Here is an 18,164-nt window from a genome sequence, read left to right as displayed (position 1 = left end):
TGAGTTTTATGGCTTTCTGTAAGCTTCCTACTGCTCAAAACTGTATGTGCTAGTATATACTGTATAGTGTTAGGACATTCATCTAAGGCGCCATCACACACGTCAAGAGTCAGCAGTTTCCTCAAAGGAATATCATGTAAATCGTGCGACATCCAAACAGCTTGTTTTTAGCTAAATCAAATAAATCATAATGAGTCCAAGATTTCTGATGGCTTACTAAATATACCACTAATTAGCTGTGTTAACATGAAGAAGAGCCTTGGCATCAAAACAAGCTAGCCACTTTTGGCCTATGTTATGACAGTGAAAAACAACACCCACATACAGTATGTGTCTTATGGTTGCAAACACAGCCGGAGAAAATATTTTTATTCACCCCTACTTTTGTAAACTAATGATCTCAAGATTTAATACATTTGTTTACATAGTTAGGGAACGCATTGGTTCCGACTTTCTCTAGACAAATACTATGGTGGAAAGCCTCATGCAGTAACGCAAGCCACTGTTCATCCAATCAACTTTTAGGGGACAAACAAAAAGCACTGATTGTACCGTGACTGGATGACAGAGTCACGTTTGGTCATGACGTCAGTCACTGTTTTCCTGTGTTTTTAATCATCACGCATTAGAGTATTGATTACCTTCAAGTCAATTGTGTGTTTACAGTCACGTAACTGTTTTTTGTTGTTTTCAGCATTCTTAGGGGATTGAATACAGTAATCCCTGGTTCATCGCGGTTAATTGGTTCCAGACCCTACTGGGGTACCAAAAATTATAAGAACACCACTGCCAGTAGATGTTACCAATAGTAAACACAGTAAATGTTTATATTTGTCACAATTGAGAGTTAAACATGATAAAAATTGTCATATTCGCCGAATAAGATGGTCAGGCCTTCATGGCTTTCACTCACCATTGTACGTAGTCCGTAGAGCGTGCACATACTGTACATAAAAGCAGTCTTAGAGAAGCAACCGACAGTTTGGAGTCATTATGTGGTTATGATCACTTATTCATTAGAAGCCAAACTCTGCCAAATAGCAATTATTATCCAACAATGACAATAACTAGCTTGCGTATGCGTTGCATGGGGCGTGACTTGGAATGGTTAAATGCTTAAAGTACATTAAAAAGTGGAACCTCAGTTAGCATCATTAAGCCGTTCCAGAAGGTCTGACTCAAACCAAAGCGTACGCTAACCAAATCAAAGGGAAATATTTTGGAAGCAGCCCAACACTGATTATACTGTAGTGTTCTTGACAAATGCCACCAAAGAGTTTATGAGATACAGTATATGATACACTGTATATGTAGATATTACTAACTGTATCTGCTCTCTACTAAGTTCTTTTTTTCCCAGCGTAACCAGTAAAAATAATGGACAATAAGTGCACACTGTTCTCAGATTGAAATTTCAAGTATACCCCATGTTTGCTCATTTTATGGTTCGCGCACACACATTGCTTCCACTCTATAGGGCAATGATGAACTGAAGTAATATGTCTCTTTTTGTTTGTTTCCTTTCATGCCTGACTCTGCATCTCTTTTTGTGCAGCTGTATGTGGCTGATAGTCATATTATGCATGGTGTTTGCCTCTATTATGTGGTGCACACGGGTGCTACTCAGCAAAGACATTACAAACAGGACGACATGTTGTCCTTGTCATTTATGCTGAATTTATTGTTTTTAGGACTTTTTTTCTGCAAGGAAAGAACAAGAGATGCTGATATAAACATGTACAAAACCTGCACACGTATATGTTGTCTAATTTAATCTCTTGTTTTCTCTCTTTGGTCCTTGTCCAGAATCACAGTGCACACTGTGTGGTGAACCAGAAGGTGAGTGGGTCTTGCCATTCCCCAAACGCTCTTGTCATCATCCAGCTTGCTGCGTGCTGCTCTGAGAGTGTTGTAGGGGGTGACGCTTCCCAGCAGGCATAATATTACTCCGTCTTCATTTAAAAAAAAAAAAAAACATACACAAAAAGGGTCACCCTGGTTTTACTTACCACAAAATTAAACATTCAACAACTGTCTCGCACAGTTATCACAGCCGATACCTGCACTGTGGATTGCAGACGGCAGGTCATCTAAATGTAATTCTAAGCGGGCCGCTATCTTAATGTGCTTTTAACTGACTGATTGGCAGCATGAAGGCTGAAGGACAAATCTCCAGAGTGCTGACTAACCACATTTGCTTCTACTTCATCTCTCTAAACATTAAGCTTTATGTGCACATGTGATTTCTTTGAGTTCCCATGCTCTCTGGTGTGTTACCACATTGCTTCAGATGTATTTGAGCGACAGAAAGCTGCTTAGCCCTTCAGCTTCCCGCTCCTCTGTATTTCGACGTCTTCTCATGCAGCTCACGCCGCCTCATCATCCATCTCCAAATGCAAACTATTCCTGTGTGCATCTTTGCTGTTTGGCTCCCCATCCAGCTTCTCCCTCGCTCTCTCTATTTGCACGGATTATATTTTGAGGTGCAATCAGGCATTTCATCTTCTGCGGCTGTTGTGGGATTTTGCTTGGAAGTCTGCTGTTAGTGACAATCTCACTAAACAGAAGTGGGCAGAAACGGCCCGTGAATACAACAGGAGCTGACAGCTTACTTTGCATTTAGCTTCAAGACAGGTGATTCGAGGAAATAAGCAAACGTGCTCAGTGAACGGCTCAGTGACAGATAAGATATTTTCCCCTGGACTTAACCTTGCACAGGAATCAACGATGTGCCTCGATGTCCAATAAGCATTATTCTATGTCTCAAAAATCAATGGGGCTCTCTGTGCTTTGCCTGATTGGATTAAGACATAATCAAATTGAGCGTGATAACGGTGACCTTCCCCCTGAGACAGACAGAGGCAGGAGGCAAGGCTTGAGGTAAACATCCCAAATGTGCACTTGCGTGTGTGTGTGGGTGTGTGTGCAGAATATTACTTGTGAAAACATGTGTTTCTGTGGCAGCAGAAGTGATCTCCCTTCAGTGTAATAATTTTACTATGACATCAGGACTGCAAGGTTATTATGCGATCCCGGAGGGAGAACATACGTGTGTGTTTTTATTCGGCATAGTCAACATGGCGTGTCATTTATGCTCTCTTTCAGCTGCTTCACCTTTATTTTCAGCAAATTGACAATTAGATTAATCTTTTTAATGAAATTAGATTTTCTGCTCACAAGTAAAATTTTCTCTCCTTCTTGAGCTACCACCTTATCGTGGTGAAGGAATGCGGGTCCCAATGATCCAAGGAGCTAAGTTGTCGGGGGCTTTAACGCCCCTGGTAGGGTCACCCATAACAAACAGCTCCTAGGGGAGGAACCAGACAAAGAGTGGCTCAGCAGACCCCAATGAAGAGACAAAAGGCGACAGACAGGGGTGGCAATTCTTGTTGCCCCCCGGCTCAGGGCCTGTATGTTGGAGTTTAACCCGGTGAACGACAAGGTAGTTCCCCTTTGCCTTCGGTTGGGGGGACGGGTCCTGACTGTTGTTTGTGCTTATGCAAGCAGCAGTTGAGAATACCCGCCCTTTTTGGAGTGCTCAGAGGGAGTACTGGAGAGTGCTCCTTGAGAGATTCCCTTGTTCTGCTGGGGGACTTAAACGCTCACGTTGGCAGCAACAGTGAGACCTGCAGAGGTTTTTGATTGGGAGGAACGGCCCCCCCGATCTAAACCCGAGCATTGTTTTGTTAGCGGACGTCTGTGCTCATCACAGATTGTCTATAACGAACACCATGTTCAATCATGGGTGTTCATATGTGCACCTGGCACCAGGACACCCTGGGCCTCAGTTTAATGATCGACTTTGTGGTCGTGTCGTCGAACTTGTGGCCAAATGTTTTGGACACTCGGGTGAAGAGAGGGGCGGAGCTGTCAACCGATCACCACCTGGTGGTGAGTTGGCTCATGTAACGGATGCCAGCCTGTGAGGCTGTGCAAGTGTACGTTGGTAAACCTCACTCCCTCTACCTTAAGAGCTGCGCTGAACACGCGGTCGACAGTCCGGGCTTTTGGCCGTATGGTCAGCGCTCTCGCCTCCCATTACAAAGGTCCTGTGTTCGAGCCGGTGCGGGCGGTGGGAAACAGGGCGGGTTACACTCAGATGGTGGGGGAGGATGCCGTTCAGACCTGGCAGACCTAAACGTATTGTGAGGGTCTGCTGGGAACGTCTGGTGAGTACCCTGTCAGAAGGAGTTTCAACTCCCACCTGTGGGAGAGCTTCAACCATGTTCCGAGGGAGGGGGGGCGTTCACTGAGGCAAAAACTCGGACATGGAAGGAGTTCGGAGATGCCATGGAGAACGACTTTCGGACGGCTTCGAAGAGATTCTGGACCACAATCCGCCGTCTCAGGAGGGGGAAGCAGTGCATGGTCAACACTGTGTATGGTGGGGATGGTGTGCTGCTGACCTTGACTCAAGATGTTGCGGACCAGTGGAAGGAATACTTTGAAGACCTCCTCAATCCCACCGACATGTCTTCCCATGAGGAAGCAGTGCCTGGGGACTCCGCTGTGGGCTCTCCGATCTCTGGGGCTGAGGTTGCCGAGGTGGTTAAAAAACTCCTTGTTGGTTGTATACATGTGTCCTGTAATTCAGAGGTCCCTAACGACTGGGCTATGGCCCGGTACAGGTCCACGGGCAGGGCCAAACTGGCCCTGGAAAACTTTTAGAAACAGATTTTAAAAACAACGTTTTTAGGAATAGTTTTATAAATAACTATGTAGAATTTTATGTAAATGTATATCAATTTTGGAAATTAAAGCTATTGTTTTATTGGGAAAAAAATATACTGTTAGAAAGCCCATAGTTTTTGCATGCCGTTTTGTTTCATTATGTTTCTCTGAGCGTTTACTCCCACTTTGTGCGGCAGTCCTTGAACTTACCTTATTTGGGTGCTCCAAGAAGTGAATGTTATCTTTAACCTACGTTGATGCTGCTATAAATAGACTTCCCATTCTGCTTTCACCTCATTGTCGTTCCCAAATGCCGGTGCTGGGTGTGAATGCATAAAGGTGAGGTTTGATGACGTTATTCTGTGTGTGCGCTGAGTGCTAGTGTTCATATTTATTCGGCAAGTCAATTCATGTTAGCACACTGGATGTCACTCACACGTCAAAAAACAATGTAATCCTATCTTATCTGGATGACAAACTCCAGGCTCGTATTCATTTTGTGCTTTTCATTCCATGTTGTTGAAAGCTACTTTTCTGAAGACTTTTGTTCTGTGCAGTCAAGCTGTAACACACAGCACTGTTATTGCAAAGCCAGAAGTGTGTTGTTGGTAGTTGTACTTCCTTTGTGTTAAGCTTTCACAGCGTAAGTGGTCGTCTTAATAAGACCCTCGGTTATATATTGTGCTTGTCTTTGTTTTATGTACAACACAGAAATAAATAGCATTACTTTACATTACATACATAATAATTCACGGAATCTGCCCAATCATGTCTTTGCTTTATTTATTTATTTTTGCACAGTACTTAAGTTTTTGCTGCACAGCCTTTTGTTCGATGACAATAGTACCTGTGTGACTGAACTGTCAAGTAGCTAAGATATATGATTTTATTATCTATGAATTTTTTATATATATTCTATGAGTATGTTAAAACATTTAACAAATGAAAATTAAAACACAATTATTTCTTTTTTTTTTCTTTAAGAGAGACTAGAAAAAAAGTCTATACTTACTGGAGGCTATGCGAAAGTAATAACTGGTTATCGACAGAATGATTGACTTATAGACCAATCAGTGACAACATGAACAACTATGGCATCAGGTTTCTTCTTTCAGAAACAGTGCCAAAAGGCCAGATACAAAGATACATATGAGACACAGTGAAAGAAGAATACATGTCTTGAAAACACATTTTAAAATCTCAGCTGGATGCTATTTTTAGGTCCCAAAAAGTGGACAAAGGAAGATGCCTGGTCACCTTACAGCAGACCTTTTTGTTGTCCTGTGTGGAGAAAGGCATCAAGGTGACATATCATTGGGGATACCTGCACAATATCATGAGGTGAGCTCTATCAAAAATTGCTTTTACAAAGATAATGTTTATTTTTTATTTACACTGTTTTGTGTAAATGATGATCCTCCATCTGTATGGAAAAATAGTCCTTGATTAAGTGTTGTCGGCCAAGCATGCTGCACTACAATGTGAGATTAATGCATTCAAAAACAAAATTCCTTTTGCCACATTTCTAAGAATTTTCATATAAGAATAAAAGCTTCTTTGCTTGTGCCACTTTGCAACAAAGGTATTCATTCACCTTGCATAGGCATTGTTCTTGATGGGGTGGTCTTTAACATAAACATCACTGGAAAGTCACAAGATTCACCCTGGCATCCTCAAACGATCAGAAGCATCTTCACACACGCGCGCACACACAACCTTGATGTGCATTCAGATTCAGTCTGTGATGGTCTGACATCTCTTTTTGCATTACTCACATGGTCACAGCTTGATTCTGAGCCAAAATATGAGCCCCATCCTTCAACCGAGGCATGGACAATTTACTCTCTGTCAGCAGGCACAAATGTGCATCATTAACCAAACCTTCAGTGAGACCCTGAACTTTGCTGCAGGGAGCAGAGACGGCATGAGAGAGTTTGGAGAGGAGGGACTGGCCAGTGAAAGGTGAAGGGAGCAAGATGGGGAGGTGTGAGATAAGAAGAAAGTTGAAAATGTGTTGATAAAAAGTAGTATTTCTGAACTGTGGAGGTAGGAATGGAGGGCACCTTGGAACTAAATAATATCATGACACGCCCGGAGACACGGTCCTCAATTCAATTGGACAGCATGGATTTTCAATTTCAAGAAGCCCATTTACATTGTATGTTGGCTAGCTGGACCGTTGGCCAAGCAGTGTCCAGCAGAGCTTTGCTGGTATATGTGAGGGGACTGCTGATGTTGTGTATTACAATATACCACAGAGGTTTTATAATGCACTTTTTTGTTCCTTTTAACTCACGCAATTAAGTCATTAAATGGTAGGTTACTCGTCACTCTTTGGTCCAGAGAGAGAGAGAGGAAGTTGGAAGCAAATATGACATTTTAAGATTGCCTGCAGCTGCCGAGTAAAGTGGGATTAAGGATGCATGCAATTAAAACTGCAAGCTATTTTTTTTTGTTAGCAGGTGGCACGAAAAAATGCAGTGGAAAAGCAATCTTTTGGGCTCATCATCAAGTAACCAGAGTTGCTCCCTCAGCTTTCTGAAGCCTGCATTGTCTTTCTCGAACCCTCCCTCACCTTGATATTTTTACACTCGTAACCTCCAGTACATTTTTGAAAATCAGTTTTTAATGCCTCAAAGAAAGCCCTCCAGCGCAGTATGTGACATAAAAAAATGTACTAGGCAAAATAATGAGGCCGGAAGCTGTAAGGGGAGAAGTTGTGACAGAGAGCTCAGTTATTACATCTCATCTAGCTTCAGTTTGAGTACAGCCAAGACAGTGTGGATGTTTTGGGTTTTTCTTTTTACTTTTAGAGATTGAAATATAATAACTCTGCTTTCACACTCTGCTGCAGGGTCGGAAATTTGCATAGCATAATCAACATAGCTTCATAGCTTTTGGAGAGTGACTTGCAAATGATTTTTAACATTACTTAATGCAGATGGATTCCGGGGTCGGCTTGTCGCCATTCTGGGACACTTAAACAAAGACATGTGAGCCCCCGTCGACACAAGTGTTTCCATCGAGTAACATGGGTAAACTCAGATTGACCTATAAAATAATACTTAATAGCTCAAAAACGAAAATAGCACAAATAACTATTGTTACAGCACAAATATAGCACAAATGACTGAGATTATTTTACCAGAGTCTTCCATTGGGTGGGGTCCAACTTCACGCAAGTACGTAATACGCAATTATATTTTCACATACACAAGTCATAACTTTAAGAGAATAAAGTCATAATATTACAAGAATGAAGTCGGGCAGCACAGTGGAAATGTAGTTAGCTTGTCTGCTTCACAGTCAGGAGGTTCCGTGTTTGATTGCCGGCTTGGACTCTGTGGAGTTTGCTTGTTCTGTTCATGCTTGCATAGATTTTCTCAAAACACAAGTTTCACAAACATGTGATCTAATTAAAATTACAACTTGATTCTTTTGTCATCAAAATAATCACAGCATAATGCAGGGTTATAAATAATTCATACTTGATATTTGCTTTCTTACTGATATCTGATATACCGATATTGTCCTGCACTTCATTACCGATACAGATATTGGCAGTAGCTCTTCCTTCAAATTAATGTCAGGTCACATCTTGTGTAATGAACACTTCTTTTGTTGTGATGCCACTGGATGCATTTCATACATGAACACTGTTTTGGAAAATAAGACAAATATTGTAATATGCATTACAAATTATAGTGCCATATTTATTTATTAACGAAATAGTCATTTTAAAAAATAACATGCACTCTGACTATCAGGTTAGATTTAATAACTTTACAAATAAGAATCCAATCAAATAATAATACAATCTGGAAAACTGCATATTTCTATGTGGCACAAACATTGGAATAAGAGGAAAGTAAAGTGAAAATAATGAAACTCTGAACTAATAAAACCAGTGAACTTATAAACTGGGCTCATTCAGCACGTCTCTCGTTGCTTATTTTTTTGCTGTGTGAACGGTAGCTGCATGTGACTCAGAGTGATTTTTCCTGATGTGTGATATTATATGAGAAGTTTTACCTATTAGATGCCTTACTCGCCCCTAGCAGTGCTTTACAGTCATTGCAACCTGAATATTTATAATCCAAAGGTGAAACTAGACAATAATTCTAGGCCGTGGACATACTGAGCTAGCAAGCTTGTTGCTGTGTGGAGCACAATGTCATCACTCGTGCACCGATATCATTATTGACAGAAATACCGATGCCGATGTAAACAGATATCTCATTTGTATGCCTATATCGGCCGATAATATTGGTCGACCGATATTATTGGACATTCCTATTTGTAACACATGTCGCCATATGTAAGAGGGATTGGGTGTGGGTGAGTGAGTCAGTGTGCTACAAGCCAGCAGGATACAGGCATGTGAGTGGTAATCATGCTTCGGCATGGGACATCTGGCCCAGTGGGAGTATACCCAAAGTCTCCAGGCATGGTTGTCCCCTTCCAAGATCATCTGAGCTGTAACATCCATCTTTCAATTATATTAAGCTGCAACCTCTGCCCTTCAAGCTGCACCACCAAAGTCTTCTGTGCTGCAGTCTCCAGTGGCACAGTAAACCAACTTCTGAATCCTCTGAATCTGAATCCAAAGCCCCCCGAGTGTGATGAGAGCTCAAACAGCCAATGCTTTCTAACATCCATGAATCAGTCATATGGATGGCAGTATTCTAAGTACTGAAGTGCCTGGCCAGACGGCTAAGAGAACCAATAGCGTCTGACAAAAAATATGTGTCTGTAGCCCACCAATAGGAGTATGGACACAATTCTGTTAGTCTATCATTTTAATTTGAGTCAATTGAACAACATGACAGATTTATACAAAGAAAACTAACTCTGATGGAAGTATAATGGCCAATAAAATAAAGCTTTATTTCAAACACTGTGAAAATGGAACAAATTGTGAAGGTTATGAGTCACCTCTAATTGACCATTAACATTTGAGATCAGGTAGGAAAATTGTCTTTACTCGGGGTCCTGATGAGCTTGTATTTTCTGCCTTGCGTCTTTGTCGTCGTTCGTCTTCCCACATTTGAAATATCAAACATAGACCATTGTTGTATACTGCCGGGAAACACCTAATCCAGAATGATGAATTCAGTCTCGAAAAGCATAAATAGCCAATTATTAATTTTTATACCTGAGTACAATTTAAATGTAGAGTGATTTGTATTGATCTGTATGCGAAATCCGGATTTAGGTTTGTCCACCAATTTGTATGTCGATATCATACGCCATCTTGTGATCAAAACCGAAAAGATACTCCTCCAACGAGGGCAGAATGCTCATCCGGGAGGCTGCAATCCAGCTATTTGTGAAGGTCAAAGCTCGATGAAGCCATCAGCGCCACATCATCGGGTTATATGCACCCTCTGCATCTAGGCCACACTAAGGAATTATTTCCATAAAGAAGATGAACAGTTTTGAAACCATGTTTGAAACTACTGAACCACCCCATCACCCAAGGCAAACAAATTACAGTAATTGCTCATTTATTGCAGTTAACTGGTTCCAGACCAGACCGTGATAAGTGAATTTCCGCAAAGAAGGTTTCCTTCTTTTTACATGGAATATTTTATGGCATAGAAAACCTGTTTACGATCTTCTAAATATGGATTTTAACAATATTAGTGCCTTCTAGAAATGAAATAACACCCATACATCTTTACATTCATATTACCCAATATCGTAGATCTAATCAGAGTAAATAAGTCATTTAAGATATGACTATAACACGTGCTTGTGTGTGTCGCAGTAAGTGTGTTCCATGTGGAGGACATGAAGTGACGTTGGGGTTCAGAGTTGAGTTTTAGCTTCCCGTGGGTTATGGTACTCTACTACATTTACAATTTGAATGCATCTTCTAGCTGGCTTGTATAGTAATCCCTCATTTATCGCGATTCATTGGTTCCAGACCCGACCGTGATAAGTCAGTTTCTGTGAAATAGGATTCTTTATTTATAAATCAAATATTTTCATATTTAGACCATAGAAAACCTGTCTCCGACTTTCTACATTCGGTTTTTAACATTATTAAGGACCCCCTGGACATTAAATCAAGCGCTTGTGTGTTGCTATAACGGTCTTCCAGAAGTGTGGACAGGAAGTGACATTGGGGGTTCAGAGTTGGGTTTTAGCTGGATTATGGCTAACAGTAGCCTGGGTTATTATGATTACCCTTTTTAATGTTATTATTGTGCCTGTTGTGAGAGAGATAATTCAAACCTGCAGTAAAAGCCTGTTGTGGTGCGTGTGTTACTTGTGACACCTTGTGACTGGTGTAGAAAACTACATTTCATCAACGTCTTTTAATGCCTTATGCTGTATTTGCATTTTAGTTCATTTAGCCATTTTTATGCTTGAAAAAAATTTATTTAGGTAAAAAAATACATAAAATTTTCTTGAATTTGCATATTTTTGGATTAAAATAGTCAACCACAAAGCAGCATGATTCATTCATGAATAAATGTTTGAAAACTGTGATAGCTGTGAAATCTGTGAAACTTGAAATACAAAAAAAAGAAATGAAAAAACGCATTACTGTACATTTACTTGATTAGGTACACCTACACAATGAAATGAGAACTAACACATCAAAATACTTGTGTTTACAAAGATAATAATGATGGATTGGTGACACAATAATGAACATATTGGTAAATAAAATACCTGTGTATCAATTAAAACTGAGCAGCATCATCTTTGTAAAGGTAAGACTTTTAATATACCTATGGTCTTAGATCTCATTAGATTGTGCAGGTGTACGTCAAGATATGGCTGGATATTTTCTTGTTTTGTTTTGTTTGTATTTGTTTTCTGCAAGCTGAGTAGCAGGGGCATTGATATTTCCAAAAGAAGTTAACATCTGTCCTGGTCATCTCTTACCTTATCTTTTATGTGATCAATACTAGTCATTCATACTAGTCATTCATCATCTTTAAAATAACATTCCATTACAAGTGATTACAGAGCATCACAATCTTGCCATATTTAAGCCTTGCATCCTTTTTGATTACAGTCATCGTTTATTGGTGCACTTCTATTCATGATGGCTCTGCAGATTCATTGCTTGGTTAGCCAAGCAGAAGGAGTGGCCGCTCATGTCAGATAATGCACTGGCTCACCTCTGAATCACAAGCACTATGTAAAGACCAAGAAGATCTCAAAAGAGTGGATTGGGAGTGTGAATGGCTGATGGTTGCTGTCGGGCCATTGCTTCGATGAATCATGAGGTCCTATTTTTACCTGTTTGGATTTATGCATCATGTTCCAACTCATGAGCAATTCCTGTCAGTGCAGTTGTCTCCTTTAGTTCAGTTTTGCCACCAAGGTGACGTCATTGACATTTGACATTATTCTGCCTTGGAGTTTGTGCAACAAGAATGGCTGAATGCCATTACTCTGGCATGGTCTTCAAGACAGTATTCACAGATCTTTCTACCATTCAACATGACAAGAGAGACAAGTGCAACATAGCCATTATACACGAGAACAACATTCACCCATAAATGAATTATGTTGCCAAACACACCCCCACATCATTGTCATCCTCTATCCTGTTGTTAAGTCTATAAGAAATATTTACATGTGCATACATTTAGGCGCAATGACCCTATGTTTACATTAACCACATCTTTTTAGCACGCTGATAGTCTGACTCGATTGGGCCATGTTTGCAAAAGGTTATTCGAAGATCATTTTCCACCAACAAATTATTGCCTTCATAACTGATTGACAATATTGATATATTTGATGGAAATTGTTTTTAACATATAAATTAGCATGTTTGGCCTATTTACTTTAATGCAGGGGTTTCCAAAGTGTGGCCCAGGGGCCATTTGGGGCCTGCGGCTGTTTTTTTATGGGCCCATCGCACTAAAAATATAATTTATAAGGATGTCGTGAGACACTCAGTTCACAGGATGAGACGATACACAAGATTATAGGTCTACGAGAATGAGACATGACAAGATTTTAACATTACTTTTAAGAAAAGTACAATGAAAAAATATTTAAAAAAAAAAATATGACAATATATTGCAATCTGGCAGCACAGTGGTCTAGTGGTTAACATGTTGGCCACACAGTCACAGTCAGGAGATCGGGAAGACCTGGCTTCGAATCTCCATTGGGCATTTCTATGTGGAGTCTGCATGTTCTCCCCGTGCATGCGTGGGTTTTCTCCGGGTACTCCGGTTTCCTCCCACATTCCAAAAACATGCATGTTAGGTTAATTGGTGACTCCAAATTGTCCATAGGTATGAATGTGAGAGTGAATGGTTGTTTGTCTATATGTGCCCTGCGATTGGCTGGCGACCAGTCCAGGGTGTCGCCCAAAAGTCAGTTGGGATAGGCTCCAGCATACCCCCATGAGCCTAATGAGGAGAAGCAGTATAGAAAATGGATGGATGGATATTGCAATCTACTAATTGAATTTCTATTACGTTACACTCTTCTGCACTCTGTCTGTATGCTACCGGCCCCGCCTCCACCAACCGAGACGAAGAGAGTGTATGACTGACAGAAGGGCTCACTCCGTTCATGCTGTTGTTCTATAGAACAAACACATCAAGGTGTTGAAACCAATGCACAGAGTGAAGGCAGAAGACGAGGAAAACAGACACGCATTCACATGACAATGTATTGAGACCGGCAAAATGATCAAGTTCATTGTCATTTATTGCGTAATTAATTTATTTATTGATAATCGTCCCAGGCCTAGTGGCCACGAGACATTTTTTTGTGATCTCGTCATGTTTAGTCTTGCGAGCTCTTGTGACAACACTAATAATTTAACAAGAAAACAAAAAAAAAACAACTAAAATTATTGAAAAATCAGCAGTAATTTTAGAAGCATAAATTCAAAATATAAAGAGAAAAATGTTGTAAGAGGAAAAAGTTGTAATTTCACAACAAAAACGCCGTAATATTATGAGGAAAAACAACGTAATTTTAGCAGCATGAAGTTGAACTATTAAAGAAAAAAGATGTTTTCTTAAAGTCATAATATTATAAGAAACAAAAAAAACAATAAAGAAGTTATAATGTTACAAGAATAAAGTCCAAATATAATATATATATATAAATATTTGGACAATTGCAAAAATAGGGAAAAAAGCAAAAGTTCAGAGTAATAATAAGCTTTTTCACCTATATCATAAAGCTGAGATGCAGCGTTTCCTTGAAATATATAGAGCTTCTTAGCATATCTACATGAGTTGGTTTGCGAAATATCAACATGGCCCTTGCATTCTTTCATTATTCAGTATGGCCCAAAAGCTCGGACAGCCCGGCTTTGTTGGGATGTTTTGCTCATTTGGTGCAAAAAAGACTTAAGGTTTTTAGAAACTGACAGAACTCAGGCCACACAGCAAATAAATCCCATTATGTTGCAAATACCTGTCTTTCAGGTTTCATGTAATTAAAATAATTGATCCTATTAATTATTTCGTACATTCACATTTTCTATGATGGAACTCCATGACTAATATGTAGAGAGTCAACACCACTGCAATGTAACTGCTCTATTCGCAGCTCTATTAGCTATTAACGTCAGTGCAAATCAAGTGAACACAAACTGAATTGAGTGGGTCAGACTCATTTCCCACCGGCCCAAAAAATCCATTGCCTTTAGTCTGACTAAGACTTTGTAGCCACCTATAAAACACATGCTCAGAGGACCGAAAGTAAGACTTTAGGAAATTGATCCTAGAAAAACAACATCTTCGTTATTGTTAACAAAACTGCATCTTGCGGCATTAAAAGTTATGTAATCATTTGAGCCAGTTACTGTCAGCAGGCTGTATTTTTTCTGTCATGAGGTTTTATCTGTGCTGTCTTTTGTCTGCTTTTAACCAACTTGAAACTTAATGTAGTGCATGATATATTATATTTCCCCTCAGGACAAATGTGTATGTAGGATTTAGAGTATGTGCTCCTCATGCAAGAGAAGAAGTCTTGATATTTTAAATATTAGGAAATTCAGATTTGAGGAGGAAAAACATACTTTGTCATTACTCTGATCTGTTTTTGTTTCTTTGCTCATATTCACTCCTGTTTCTCCTCATTTTCAAACATTGTAATAATTTATAAGTGCTCACAAATGATCCTCTTGACATGCATTCATTTTCCACAGCTTATAAACATTTACACGCGAGATCAACGTTAAAAACCTTCAGTATTTCAGTATGTGGAATCAAATTATAGATCGGATTGAGCAAGGAACTCAAAAGATGCACTAAGATGAGCGATGTTTGCAAAGTACAAGGAAAAAGAGTCCTGAAACACACATTATATTGGGACTGTCTGAATAACTTGTTAACTTTGTACAGTAGATAGCATCGGAATGGGTGCCACACACGGGAGGCAAGATCACCTCAACTCTATTCATTTTCACTGGAACCTGCGCGATAGGGCCATTATCGCGTGTCACCGTCCAGCCAAGCGACACACAAAATTCGTGCATGTGAAAGTTTGTGCGTGTCATGTGACACGTGTCTTGCCACACAATCCCAGAAAGTTGAAAATTTTTCAACTTTGAATCGTTGTCGCCCCGACGATGACCAATCAGCAGGAGTTTCATTGATCGACCAATGAGCGGGCAGGATGCTAATCAGTACGTAAAGGTGACTGTGTTCATGTGGCTCTAATAATGTTAAAAACTGTATTTATAAGATCATAAACAGGTTTTCTATGCCATAACTACAAAAATATTCAATGTATTAATATTGAAACCTACTTTGCGGAAATTCACTTATCACGTTGAGTCTGGAACCAATTAACTGCACTAAACGAGAGACGGCTGTCCAATGAGGTGTACATTATCTTTAAAATCAGGGCAAATTTATATGGATTGTTTTGTTAGGCCCTGACCACACGGGAACGCTCCTGAGATTATTTTTTTTTTTGGCAGGTTAAAAAAAATTGTGTCCACACTGTCCCGGATTACTCAATGTATCACAGAGTTAAAACTATGTAATACACAAGGCACACCTACGTGTGGCACTGTGAACAGACACACATGACACACCAAACCGTAGAAGAAGAAAGAAAGCATGTGCCTAAGTCCGTCGTCTTCCGCTTTCCAAGGCTCATCTAGACTTCAGAGAACTGGAATTACTTCTGTAAGTCATAACGGAGTTGAAGACAACAAAATATCAGGAGAATGTCGACAGGGGTGAGTCATGCCAGTCGAGATATTCAGATATTATGTTGGCTTGTCGTCAAAGCTCACTTCTGGTCACACGACGGGGTGGCGGTGGGTCGGTGACATTATCCATCGGCTGTCTACACGAACACGACAAGCCGGTGTTTTCAGATTTTCCTACTTTGGAAGCCGTTTTCAAAAAATATAGTTTCAGCGCAGCCATAACGCCGTTTCCGTGAGGCTGAAACGATAAAATACTTTGCCGTTTGACCTGAAAACGTTTTCATGTGGACAGCCCCTAAATTGTCTGTGCATGTTGATAGAGATGAGAGATGAGATAATGTCGCACATTCCATCTTCACTCTCGTCTGAGTTTTGCATCATGGCCAATTATTATAAGACTACAGGTAGACTGCCGTTCTGTGAGAAACACCGCCACACCTGTGGACGATACAGAGTCTTCAGGTTACCTAACATCACTTTTTTTGGACTGTGGGAGGAAACCAGATAAAACTGTCAGAACCACGTGGAGAACATGCCAACACACAGTGAGTTCTAAGCCAAGATTCAAACCAGAAACCAACTGGGTGTGAGGCAGGTGTATTAACCACCCAACCACTACACAAGCAAGGCAATCTAAGGCTAAAGTCTGAAATGACATTTTGCTCATAATGTTTATTGCCATTGCCTATGTCAAATATCTTAAAGCAGTTTGACAGCCTCCTTTTTGCTTCTCCTGATATGAGAGCTGAAATTGACTCTTTCGCCATCCATGACTGTTCAATCAAAGCACTTCCTGTGACAAAGAATCAACTTCAAGACACAATAGCTGACCCCTTTCATCCAATCAACTATCCGACGATTGGCAAAGTACCACTTGGGTTAATCGTGTGTACAGTGTCCGCCCCCCCCCCCCATTTCTTCGAGGGCTGTGAATACCTCTGATGTGGACCTTAGGATATATCAATCCAACCTCCATCCACAATGGAGGTCACTGGGGCTAACTGTGACACAATGTAGAGCTGTGAATGAGGGATGCCTGCCGTGAATCTCACGGCTCCATTAGCATTTCATCCTGAATCTTATACACCTTGTTGCTTACATGAGCAACATACGGACAGGAGCAATGGGGAAAAACATAGGCTGAAAGGTTTGCCTCCTCAAGAGAGATATTTTACATCAATTGACACAAAACATTTTCATAACCATATTAACAATTAATTCATTATTTCGTCTTTTTTTGCGCTGCAGTGTTGTAAACACCTGACAGCTGTTTTTGGATAATTTAATTTGGCTTTACGAAGGGCCACTCAAAAGGATGGGCACAAAAAATTAGAAACATTGTAGATGTATTGTCGCAAATGAATACCTGTCTGTACTTCATTAGTAACATGTTGCCATTCAGTGAGATGTCAGCTGACTCAATTATAGATAAAGGTTTAGGCTATAGATTAGTTGCAGAGCATAATGTTCCTCAATTTCCTGGACGTATAAGCTCCTGCTGGTGGCAGTGAAGGCGGTGTAAGGAAGTAATTTCACACCGCAACAGGGATTTCATGAGTTTCACCTTGCTTTCAATAGTTTTTGTAAATGAGTGAGCTGCAGTACAACAGGTTAGTACCATATACTGATGATGCATTACTAATTACAAAATTATGGGAGCAATTTTAAGAGCGCTTAGAGGTCAGGATGTTCTTTCTGGCTGAAAAGCTAGCTACAGCTTAACTGTGCTGTTTCGTCAGTTTAATACTGGATGGTGCTACTGTTTACATTTCAGCCATCCTAATTCCACTGTGTACAAAACTGTCACTAGAGTCCCATTACATCTTAGTGACTTAGTTAACTATAGGTAACGATTATGTACAGTACAGTGAAACCTTGGTTAGCATGTTTTTCTGTTTGCTTGAAAATTTACAAGAAAACGTTGCCTCAGTTCGCGTACATTTTGTTTACGCCATCTTGTTTACGTGTGTTCCACAGTGGAAGAAGATGCACGCGTCTTCATCCCGGCGGGAGACTAATATAACGCCGAACCAGTGTAGCCATAAAATTCAAACAGTTTTGTGGTGAGGGATGACTGTATCTCTATATCAACAAAACACATACAGTACTGCAGCATCAAGAGTAGTTATCCATATCAATTCAAACCGTCTCTTGCTCAAATTCAGGTGATATTAAACAATGGCAGGTGAAATTAGTGATGATATGGCATTAAGCTGACCAATGTTGGAAACAGTGTTTCACATACAGTAAGTAGTCCCTGCTCATTCATTCAAAACAACAGTAATCCATTAAAACCATGCCTCACATGCACTTATTTTGCATTTCCTTT

General features: G+C 40.2%; 1 protein-coding gene across 13 annotated transcripts in view; it reads left to right on the top strand.

Annotated features, from left to right (window-relative positions):
* Nucleotides 1-18,164, top strand: part of dlgap2a (discs, large (Drosophila) homolog-associated protein 2a) — a 231,235-nt gene that overhangs the window by 102,775 nt on the left and 110,296 nt on the right. For 9 of the 13 annotated variants that reach the window (XM_054796877.1, XM_054796873.1, XM_054796867.1 and 6 more), the window contains one exon: nucleotides 1,807-1,839. The exons of the other annotated variants lie outside the window; for them this stretch is intronic. In XM_054796877.1, coding sequence (XP_054652852.1) covers nucleotides 1,807-1,839 — 33 coding nt within the window. The remainder of the gene's footprint in view (nucleotides 1-1,806; nucleotides 1,840-18,164) is intronic. 13 annotated transcript variants of the gene reach the window in all.

The sequence above is a fragment of the Dunckerocampus dactyliophorus genome, chromosome 13, assembly GCF_027744805.1.
Source record: "Dunckerocampus dactyliophorus isolate RoL2022-P2 chromosome 13, RoL_Ddac_1.1, whole genome shotgun sequence".
In the NCBI taxonomy this organism is placed as follows: Eukaryota; Metazoa; Chordata; class Actinopteri; order Syngnathiformes; family Syngnathidae; genus Dunckerocampus; species Dunckerocampus dactyliophorus.
The sequence above is the reverse complement of the archived record's forward strand: the minus strand, read 5'-3'. Positions and strand labels throughout refer to the sequence as shown.